At 40.7% G+C, this 12195-nt stretch overlaps 1 protein-coding gene across 1 annotated transcript in view; it reads right to left on the bottom strand.

Annotated features, from left to right (window-relative positions):
• Positions 1 to 3623: 3623 nt before the first annotated feature.
• LOC119912029 (zinc finger protein 271-like) overlaps positions 3624 to 12195 on the bottom strand; it is a 46170-nt gene continuing 37598 nt past the window's right edge. The window contains exon 8 of the mRNA XM_038731002.1: positions 3624 to 6191. Coding sequence (XP_038586930.1) covers positions 5154 to 6191 — 1038 coding nt within the window. The 3' untranslated portion in view covers positions 3624 to 5153. The remainder of the gene's footprint in view (positions 6192 to 12195) is intronic.

Genomic DNA, 12195 nt, shown 5'->3' with positions numbered 1-12195 from the left:
ACAAGAACATCACTGTTACCAGCAGGACGTTTCCTTCGTCACTGTTCACGTCCACACTGTCACATGTCCAAAGACTTGTCCACAGAAAATGGACTTGTTGGATTTAGTTTCTTCTTGAGACTTGTGTCCAGTAAAATATGGTCTTTAGCCCAGAGAAGGACGTCCATCAAATCAAAGCAATATCGGTGTGGACAGACAGTCTCCAGTGGCAGGTTTGTGACGGTCAGTGAGCAGCTTGTAGCTCTGATCACAGTCAGAGTCAAACACACAACAGGAAGCTGGACAGACAAATGTCTCCACACAACAAGCTGATGTCAGTGAGGAAGTGTTGTAGAAAGACTGGTGTGTCATGTGAGGTTTGTTCTTCAAAACATACAGATGTGTAGTGATGGTGTAACCCTCCCCTCCATGTCTCTGCTGGGACGTCCTCACAGGCAGCATGTTGTCTCTGGGTCATTCTGCTTCCTGCATCATCCAGCCGGTGACCCAGAGATCCATAGAGCACCTCCATCATCCAGGAGAAACAGTCTGCTTGTTGATTGGTCGGCTGATCTGACCGACAGTAAAAGTGGAAATTCTAATATTAATATTCCTCCAGAAGTGTAAAAGGGAACAACAGCAGCAGCAGAGGCTCTGAACGTCTTCATGATGATTCAGCAAATGGAAATGATTCCATGTGTGGAATCCAAATCAGAAATGATTCCTAAAAACTGTCACTTTGTCTGCTTCCTCTTCTTCAGCCAAAAGGCTTCTCTCTTCTTCCTCTTGTTGTTCCCACTTCATCTCGGCTCCTTCAGGAGAGCTGAGCTCCAAATATCTGTCTTCGTCTTCATTCTCTAATCTCAGTCTGCTGTCACACTTCATTCACGTCACAAGCAAACCACAGGTCTGATCTGGAACATTTCTCTCTGTCTTTATTGCTCCCTCACATCTGGGGCCTGAATCCTGAATCTGGTTTAGCTGATTCTATTTCTCTCTGGGTGTAACAATGGCCGTCCTGGATAACCAGTATAATGAAGCTGCTTGTGGATGGTTCTGTTAACTCTGGGTTTTCCATCTAGCTCTGAGTGTGTTGATGTGAAACATTACAAGTTAATAGTTCCAACATCATCACAACCATGAAGGAAGAGCTTCATCTGAGACAAGACCTGCTGAATATGTATTAGATTGATTTCAGACAGATGGTGCAGGAAGCTTTCAGCTGGCAGGGGACACAGAAAGACTTAACAGTTTCTTTTGATCGCTTTGGTACTATTATTGCAAGAATGTGGTAAAATTGTGGTAAACTTTTAGTACAAAACTCCATCACACTTGTAACACCGCCAGTCTTTCATTCAAAACTTCCCATTGTGCATTCATTTGGATTGTAAACATCTCTCACCACACAAGCCATTGATTCAAAATCATCATCATGAAAAGTCATGAGAAACATATGGTTTAATCACCAAAACACAACATAACGATATCTTTTTAGTTTAGTGGTTTTAACTTTCAGTGAATCCAATGATTAACAATGTAAGATACATGTTTCAAATCGCCTTAGAAGTGCTGAAAATAGTATAGTATACAGTTCTGTAAAAGACAGATTGCACAGTTTTAGTTGTGGTGGCAGCCCGGCTGATGGTAAGTGTCCTGTTTATTTGTCCTTCTTTCGTACCATTCTGTTTTCCTCTGTGTATTGCCTGCCTCTCTGTGTCCCCACCCTCCCCCGTGTGTGCTCTTCCTCTCTCCGCGCTTGTGAGCCCAGCTGACAGTCCACACCTGCACCTCATCAGCAGCCTCCTGCCTGCCACACCGGCCAGCAATCAACTCCATCTCTGCCAGTATATCAACACCGGTTCTCCACACAATCTTGGCTTGATCGTCGTTGCTCCTGACCTGGTGTCACTGCATTATGCAAGCTACTTTGAATCCCGCAAATCACCGTTCTCTGTTCCCTGTAATTAATCCTGTCTGTCTATCTGCCTTTCCCCAGGTTCACTAACCTCCATCCACTGTCGTGTCAGCTTGGCTCGCCTACCTGCCCTGTCCTCTCGGGCGTCCTCCCGGCTCCTCCTCTTTCCTCGCCAGTCTTCCTGCAACCACATTCGTCCATCAGCCACATACTTGCGATAATAGTACCGAAGCGATCAAAAAAAACTGTAAACATAGAAACCGAGTGCTGGATTGTTTCTGATTTTTCTGTGATTTCACTTCAGTCTTTTCCGTAAATGTGGAAATGTTAGATTTCACGCTTTGTTTTATTTAGACAAAAAGAAAGAAACCAGATGTAATGTGACCGATTACTGTTTCTGTTCAGTTATTTACTAAAACTACAGATGAAATGAGTCGTGGCTCAATAAGCCCTGGTGTAAAGAGAAAATGTTTTCTGCCGTTGAACTGTAAATTTTTGATAAGAGCTCTTCAGAACTGAGAGAGGAGAAAATAAACCATATTCTAACCATCGTTATTAAAGATCAGTGTGGAGATGTGTGGTAAAAGAAGATTATTGCTACAAACAGAACAATGATAAACCTGTCCAGCAAACTGTCACAGAAAAGATGTGGGGAAAAATTCTTGTAAACATCTTCCTTTCAATATTATTTTTAAAAGTTTTTATTATATACCAAATACTTTTACCAAAACATTTGAGAAGGTCTGAACAGATGGAACCAGGTTCCAACAGGTTCCAACATGCAACACAGTGTGACATACCTTTACGTTTCTTTTAGCAAAAATGCTCATCTCTCCAATACCGACAGAACCGACATCTAATGAAATGAACAAATAAACAAGTTACAACAAGTTTTTTTTGTTAAATTTATTAATGATAATAAGAATAGCGATTCACCCACAGAAACAGGCAAATAAAACATTTAATACTAAAGAATAATTGTGGAGTCTACGAGATAAGCCTTTCTCAACCTTGAGTCACAGTGGAAACTTTCTCATAAGAAAACATTTTTCACATTATTTAATGAGACCATGGCGGCCCGCCATAGTCTACTTTGTTCAGCCATAGTTTCAAGTTTCAAGTTGTGGGAGATGCTTCACACTGCTGTAAGCTCGCACGCTCACACACTTCGGCATCCGACTCCAGACAACCACTTCTCTTTTGAGGTAACTACGGTAACGGTCTGTTTCTGTCACTCGTTTGTGAGAAGGCAATTAAGCTAGCCGCACCTAAATTTGGAGTGCACACATATTCAAGCCTTTATGGTAAATCCACTGAAACGGCCCAGTGCGATCTGATCAGGTTAGAGACTTTATCCTGTCAGTTTCTCTCTAAATACAAAGACAAGTGTTGCAGTATAAGAGTCTTACCTGAAAAGAGGCTGTGAAGGCTTCATATTACGCGATACGATAACCACATAATTTATCAAATTGGGTCGGTTTTCAAAATAAGGTGTCTATACAGGACGGAAATAAGATTAATTGGATTATATTCACAGAAAGTATAAAACATTATTACATGTGTCCAGTAAAAGTAAAAACAACAATAAAATGTTAGGGAAATTACTTACTCTATTGTCTATTCTTTGATTTAGGGTTGCTGGAAAAACATTTAATAAAACAATCAGTTTTATCACCATTTACAGCTATACAATGGGGTTTATGATCAAATAGTTTAGAGCACAACCTTGTTTAATTCAAATTAAAATAACTTTATTTATCCCCGTAGGGCAATTCAGTTTTATCCTACCAGTTGTATCAAACAAGACAAGAAGACAACAGTCAATCAAGCAGTCAGAAACACTGTCAATGACATCATATTGCATTTGGGCACCAGAAGATTAAATAAATAAATAGATAACAATACTAAGTAAATAATAAATACAGAGGTTTACGATGCCTGGCACATGTCTAGCTGCCGCTGTCTGCAGTATTTAAAAGCTTGATGGCAGAAGGAATAAAATAATTTGCATATCTATTAGTTTTCCTTGGGAGGGCGAGGTAGCGCTGTCCTGAGGGTATTAAACAGAATTCCTGACTAAGAACATAATCAGAATGACTCATGACCTGTCCAGCCTTCTGGAGCTAGAGGGAGCTCAGGTCTGTCAGCTGAACTCCAATGATCTTTGAGCAGATTTTAAAATCCATAAAACCAGCAGATTAAAGAAAATGTTAAAAGACTTTCAATAAATGATAAAACTCTTACCTTAACCATAATTATTAGACAAAAGAAATGCGCTTTAGCTGTTGTAGCTGTAGAACAGAGACATTCCTGAGTATTGAGCAAGCTAGGGCATCAAAAAATATTAATTTAAAGCAGTTTGGTCAAAATAATAAATGTAGTCATTGTCATAATCAGGTGAATCGTTTGACATGAGGTTGTTTCTCATACATGGTAAAGACTCCCAAAGCAACAACCCCAAAAACAAAACTGGACACTAAAATACAACACAAAAACAAAAAGAATGAATGGGCAAGGGGTTTTAAATGAAAGCAACAACAACAAATAGTGGTGCCATGGTCTATATGTCCACTCTGAACCCATTTCTTACCATGGTAGACAAAAGAGACAGCAAAAGCGATCTCAGCAGGTCCCAAAGGACAGAGCTATAGGCTGACGTCTGTATGTGGAGTGAGTTCCGCGCACATTATACAGGTTTCAGGATGCTTCAAAAAGACGCAGACGCAAGAAAAAAGACGCAATGCTTCAGTGCGCAGGTACGCCCCTCTTCTTATGCCTTCCAGAATGGACGTCAGCACACCCTGATTGGCCCAGAGGGAATTACCCAGCTGCACTCAATCCCTGCTGAGGAGTTAGAGCAACACTCTCTGTACAACAAAGTGCTCTAAATGATCCCTAACCAAGAACCAGAGTATTGCAGATCTGGCCAAAGCAATGGGAAAATAAATGAAAATAGCTGCAGACTGCTACATTGTCACTTGAAAAACATAAACCAGCAAACATGCTGTAGTTTCAGACCATTATTGTGAGTAGAGGATGAGCAGGACAGTATGTAGTCACATCTACAATAACAAACATGCTACTAAATATTTAAAGTTACTGTTGTTTATCCTCAGTTTGTAGACAAGCTCTGAATAAAACACTAGGGCTGTCGCGGTAAAGTAATTTCCCTCACGGTAATTTGTTGTGGCTCAACAGCGCAGTATGCTATCAGGAGAAGGGGGCAGGAGGAAACAGCTTGCTTAGTACTGAAAACTGTTCAAAGCAAAGCAGCGTGAATGCGTTGGTGACGTTTAAGGGAAGTACTCCATGCCAACATTTTCCCACATTGGTCACACCAGTTCAGTTTCTCTCTAGTGTGAACATGTCGGTGCTTTTCCAGGCAACCTGATGTAGTGAAAACTTTACCACATTGTTCACATCCATATGGTTTTTCTCCGGTGTGAATACGTTGGTGGGCTTTTAATTTACTTGATGTAGTGAAAGTTTTGCCACATTGTTCACACCAGTATAGTTTTTCGCCTGTGTGAATGCATTTGTGAACTATTAAGTTACTTGAGATGGTGAACGTTTTCCCACACTGGTCACACCTGTACGGTTTCTCTCCAGTGTGAACACGTTGGTGGATTTTTAGTTCACCGGATGTAGTGAAAGCTTTCCCACACTGGTCACACCTGTACGGTTTCTCTCCAGTGTGAATACGTTTGTGTTTTTTTAAGTTACTCGATACATTGAATGTTTTCCCACACTGGTCACAGCTGTATGGTTTCTCTCCAGTGTGAACACGTTGGTGGATTTTTAGGTCACCTGACTGAGTAAAAGCTTTCTCACATTGGTCACACCTGTATGGTTTTCCTTTAGTATGAACATGTCTGTGTCTTTGTAGGTTCCCTGCTGTAGAAAAAGCTTTCCCACACTGGTCACAGCTGTATGGTTTTTCTCCAGTGTGAACACGTTGGTGGATTTTTAGTTCACCTGATTGCGTAAAAGCTTTCCCACACTGGTCACAGTTGTACAGTTTCTCTCCAGTGTATACACGTTCATGGTTTTTTAGTTCACCTGATGTAGTGAAAGCTTTCCCACAGTGGTCACACCTATAAGGTTTCTCTCCAGTGTGAATACGTTTGTGGGTTTTTAAATTACTTGATACACTGAACGTTTTCCCACACTGGTCACAGCTGTACGGTTTCTCTCCAGTGTGAACTCTCTGATGAATCTTTAAAGATACAGATGTTGTGAAGGATTTCTCACAGTGTAGACAGCGGTGATGTTTGAGTCCCTCTCTTCTTCTCCATTTCTATAGCAGAGACATACAGAGAGAAAGATAGTGAGTGAGATGTCATGGTGTAGCGAGCAACCAAATGCAGGGGTGTGTCCACAGAGGGGGCATAGACCTCTATAGGAACTTCACTGTTTTGTGTTTGTCTGTTTTGTATTGTATTTATGTCTTTTGGACCAGGTGTGTGTCCTTAATAAACGCTCGATTGATATAGGGATCTTTTCCATAATGTCAAACAATCTGAGCCCAACATGGGCAAAAACAAGTGCTTTAGTGGCTGGACTAGCTTAATACTGGACAAAAAGGGGGTAGCTGCCGTCTTATGAAGGCATGTTTCACACAATCTTCACTTGGTAAACTTGTTACTGCGTTACAAGACGTGGACACGGTGGGTATAACTGGTTTTGGTTGTTTGAAAAGCTACGTCATTAACAAGCTGGCATGTGGCTCACCTGATGCCATGTTGAACTCACAGAATTTTCACAGAGCTGAGCCATGCGTACGCACATAAATTGGAGTAATGAGAAAAAGCGACTCACATGGCAAGAAAGGTTTACACATTGAAATGTATACTATTGTGTAAAATACAATATTGCAATATTACCTCTGAGCATCACAGACCAATAAAACCTAACTTAAAATCTTAAAAAGTTAATTTGCAAAACAGATGAAAGCCTTTTTCGAACAAACAAACATCTGTTTAATTTATTTTCCCTGAAAAGCGCAATAAAAAAACAAAACAAAATTTGCAGTGGACCCAAAATACACACAAATGGAGATTCCAGTTTTTAACAATAGAACACCTCAAATATGTTGCACAGTTTCATCAGGAATAATATTAAAAGAGGTGTTATTATGCTTTTTGGCTTTTTCCCTCTCCATTATAGAGTTATATATAATAATAATAATCTTTATTTGTAGAGCACTTTTCAAAAACAAGTTAAAAAGTGCTTTAACAAGTGTAAAGACAATAATACCCAAAAGACAATATATCTGTTTTGTGCATGTAACAGGTTTGCAAAGTGAAAAAGCCCAAAGTCCAGCCCAAAGGGAGTTCTCGTCTCCCACAGAAAACTCTGCTCTGAACAGCTTGAAAACCGCTCGTTTGTAGTCAAGCCTTACTTCAACTTTATTTTCACAGAGATGCAGCACAGCTCTACTCTCCCTTCCAAACACTAGCACAGGCAGTCAGTGGACATAAAGTTGTTACTGTGATGTAGAGACAGAGCTCAGTTAAAACTTTATGGATGAAAGATACTTTTGTTACAGATTATTAACTGCCAAGCTGGTCGGCAACATGTAGCCTACAGCTGAATCGAAGCAGTTTACCGTCTTTTCGCTGACTATCCTATCTCTGCTTCTGATTGGCTAGTAGTCCTTAAGGAACTGTGCATGTGCAACTCCCAACAGAGATCATTTAGAAAGCAAGACGTATCACTCCACAGCTAAAACGAAGCCTTCAACACAGGGTGAAAAGAGAGCTGCAGCAATGTGCAGAATGACAAAAAATAAGGTGTAACCACGTAAACCTGTTCTGGTACAACCTCTAAACAGGATTTTGAACTGAAAATGAGTATAATACCACCTCTTTAATTAATACTTGCATGCAATGCAATTTATTCTCATAAATAAGGTGAACAGGAGGACAAATTATATTTAAATTGCCTCAGTTGAGCAAATACGAGTATAGTCACATCACGTGTCATTTGCGCCAAACAATGTGCGCCAGCGTGTGGATGTTACACGTAAAAACACGGTATGGAAAAATAAAACAATAAATCTTTCAGTGTACCGCTAAGGTCCTATTTCTTTTAACTCACTGGCAGCCTCGTTAACTGTGTGTAGACTAAATGAATGTTTAAGCACAAGTGGATTTGGTTTACTCTCTTTTCAAACAAGGGAATTAAAATTATTAACCTGGGTCATCCTGTGCGTCTTGCAAATTTGTCCCTCCGCACCACGTGACTAGCTAGGATTGCTTTCCTGCAGTAATCAAGGGGGGTTGAGCTCCGGTGCCGCCTTTCCTCTGGTGCACAAGCGTTGAATCTGTGCGCACGTTTTACCCACCAAACAACATCATTTTTCTGAGTGAACCTCAACAAAACAAACGACAGTGTCGCGCTGGGTTAAATTACTTTTTTAAGCTTTTCTGTCAGAATTTGCCGTCCTTCTCTTCATGCCGTCAGTATGTATTAATATTAATGAGTGAACCTCACACACAGGAAATAGATAATATTAAATTACCAATATTATCGGCAGATTTGAGCTAATTGCAGATAAATCATTATTGGTGTTTATAACAGCTGATTAATGATGATTAAAGAAACAGTAGGATCTTTCACTCATGTCACGAGTGTTGCATAGTTTGCCCACAAGAGGGCGCTCTGCAAATCCCTTCATAACAACACCTCCACAAATGCACCACAACACAATCAGCTGATCGGAGTCTACCAGAGCATGCAGAACCAACGATGTAGAGTAGCTGTGTTCACATCAGTTCATCACTGCTAAATATTCTCTAACGCTGCACATTGCTACTCTGTAGTTTGTAATGGATTTTTATATCTTTTTAGTAGTTTTAAACATTTGAATCTTATTTATCAAAATTTTATAGTTTTTATTGTACTTTTTTTCCTGCTTTGTGTCTTTCTGCTTAGTTTGGTCTCATAAATGTTATGTTTATGTTATTGTTTCTGGAAAAAAAGAAGGGAAATGCGAATATCGGCACCTTGGATATTAAAATGCTCGATCATCGAAATTGGTATAAGTCTTAAAAATCCCATATTGGTCGGGCTGCATAGAGCTAAAAAAAAATATTTTAGAAGCTAAAAGCTGGATTAGTTTTCCTCAGGTGAGTTTCCTCTGTCGCGTGAAGTACAGTTTTTAGTTTTGCTGCTTCAATGTCCGATTATGTTTGCCGTGACATTATTGATCTGTCACTGTTAACAGAGACTCCCGTCTGCAGTGTATTTGAGACACTTCACAAATAAAGAACTGTAGAGTAACCAAGTCTGTAATGGTTCTGAAACTGAGACGCGACACAAGAGAGACAGAACTGCAACCCACCCGCTCACTGGACCGTTAGCTCTTATTTAGACAGTGCATCTACTATACTACTCGAATCTGCTCCTGTCCCCACACTCACACACCTAACCTGCACCTTTGGTCTCTGCAAACACGCCGGTTGGCTCCGCCTCTTTCTGTCTCTCTCTCCTTTTATGTGTCTCTGCTGACTTTCTCCATCAGCAGTACGTTTCATAAAGTCGCCGCGTTTAATAAACTTACCCGTAATTCAGTTTTGAAGTGTGCCACATGTGGATAGTAACCGAAACTTACGTTGGTGTGTGACATCTGTATTGTTGCGTTTAGTGTCGCTTCGTAATGGAAGATTTCTACCGTGTCTGCTTGGCATAAAACCAGATAACATCTATCCCTGTGTTTTATGATTAACTGTAAATAGTTTTATTAATTGCACATTATCAGCCCCAGTGCCACTGCACTTTATTCTGGGTTTGTTGTCCCTATATGAAAGGTTTGTCACAGATGAATCAGATAATTTTGAGTCATTAATGCTAAAGTAGATGCTGTTACATCAACAAGGGGTGCTTCAAGTCTCTTAATTGCATCCACGTTTCCCTCACTTGCGTCTTTTCCAAGGAAACCAAGCGAGGAGAGAAGGAACTAGGAAATATGTTTTTAGAGACATGAGACGTCCTTTCCTCTGATGGTGGCGGCAGCTGATCACAGCTGGGTCAGCTGTCAACAGCTGTAGAGACTTTTGATGGAGTTTGTGTCTGCACATGTGCACTGTGTTGGTAGGCCAACTATAAAGTCTCACAGTTCTCAGTGCAGAGCAGCACGATTCTCTCCGTTTAACAAACACCAGCACACGAACAATTACTGTGTGTCTTGCTCACGGGATCATTTCTACTGGCACAACGCTGATATCATCTGATATCATCAGATCAGTAGGCCTAACTCTTTGCAGTTGAGTTTAATGTTATCTGTCGTGATGCACCAGATCAGTCTGATCAGATTTTAGAAACACCCAAGGTATTGAAGGGTTAACTGAAAAATACTGTAGCTTAACAAACAATCCTTTATACATTTATTCATTTAGCTGACGCTTTTATCCAAAGCGACTTACAGTTGCTATACATGTCAGAGGTTGCACGCCTCTGGAGCAACTAGTGGTTAAGTGTCTTGGTCCTGGGTCTCTCACACCAAAGGCACGTGTCTTATCGACTGTGTCATCAGCACTCCCACTGTTTGTACGCAATTCTGTCCCACCACAAGAGCCATGAAGTAGGTGGTAGTTACCACATGTTTCTGTTTTCCAGCTGGAAACAGAGTAAAGATTTCACAAATCTCAAATGGCAACTATCTAAAACACCCAACAGCTTTCACAACAGTGAGAAGAGCAGAACACGGAGGATCGGTCGAACAGTAAGTTTCCCTTAACTGTCAGTAAACTTCAGCTTTGTCCAGTCTGAGCTAGCTAGCATGCTAACACCCAGGCAGCAGGCTACATGCTACAAGAGACCTCCTCCTCCTGCTCCTCCTCCTCCTCCTCCTCCTCCCTCCTCCTCCTCCTCCTCCTCTCCGGTTCCGACCGTCACATTAAGTGTGGGTTCTGTAGAGATACGGGGTTCTGATGGCTCCACTGTTGAATCCTGCTACATTACATCTTGTTTACAGTCAATATGAAGCTACGTGTCGGAACCAGGCCGAGCTAACGCCACGTTAGCTTCTTGTTAGCTGCTAGCTGTGTTCATGAACACTGACCTGAACATCGGTGCTATCAGAGCTCGAGCCTGCTGTTTGTCCTCCGGGGACGTTGTTGCTCCGGGGCTCCGGGTCCTGGTTGTCCTCCTCCATCCCGCTCTTGGTCCTGGTCTCTGACTGTCGGAGCCGTCAAAGCACTCGGCGCTCTTCTTTGTCGTTTCCTCGATCCCCGCTTGAACCGGAAGTTGTTCTAGTCCACAATCTAGCTTCTTGCCAGGTGCATTCGCCACCTACTGTAGCTGCGTTTACTACGTTTGATGGGACTTCACTTTATCATATATTTAAAATAAGTAATTTCTCTAATATTATTCCGATATGTTCCTTATAAACCTTCACGGTTCAATTTCCTTCCTTGTGTCTGACTTATCTTTTGATTTAGCCTCATCATCTCATCACCATATGTCCAACAAACAGTTCTACACTTTCTATGGTTTTACATTCCAAACATTCATCTGATTGACTTTTACCTAATACAAACAATGTTTTATTTACCCCTTTGTGTTCAGACTGGTTAAAATACGCTCCCCTTTCGTCTTTCTAATCACACTCTGAGCACTGACAGATTTCTGTAATATTTTCTTCCACTATTATACTGTACAGCACTTTGTAACTTGGTTTTGAAAAGTTCTATACAAATAAAGTTATTATTATCATCAGGGATGTATGAGAGAAAACTCCACTTAATACCTACCATAAAAACTATGCTATTGGATATAACCTGCTAGATATATCTAGCCACAGCGCAAATGTATTTAGTTATCCAAATGTTAACTTGTGACCTCTCTGTGATGCCCTGACTCTCCCTGCAACTACAAATGTTTGTGAACACAGAACTGTCTTTAGTGCAAACTCTAAAGACATGTTGTTGGCCTAACAAACTGTTTGTACTTACTTTTATTATTTTTTTTAACTTACTCTTTTTATGACACACTGGTAAATGTCAAATAATAGCCAGGATATAAGTCACAACTGACTGATGCTCTTTTATTCACACAGAGAGCAAAGCATTTTATTTACAAACAAGAGTCAACATTTATTTACAAAACTTTAAATTACACTTTAAACATTTGTTTGCGTTTCATCTATTAATATTGATTATTATCGAAGTATTCTAATTGATGCAGTTTCATGTGGTCTGATTTAAAGCGCTTTGTTGTCCGCTCAGTCTGTCAGGTAGAGGTGGAGGAGGGGGCGGAGTCTGTCCTGCTGCCCTTCAAGACCACAGCCCACCTCCCTG

Source organism: Micropterus salmoides, unplaced genomic scaffold (assembly GCF_014851395.1).
Source record: "Micropterus salmoides isolate LMB-PRFRI ecotype aquatic unplaced genomic scaffold, ASM1485139v1 Ms_hic_scaffold_2, whole genome shotgun sequence".
In the NCBI taxonomy this organism is placed as follows: Eukaryota; Metazoa; Chordata; class Actinopteri; order Centrarchiformes; family Centrarchidae; genus Micropterus; species Micropterus salmoides.
The sequence above is the reverse complement of the archived record's forward strand: the minus strand, read 5'-3'. Positions and strand labels throughout refer to the sequence as shown.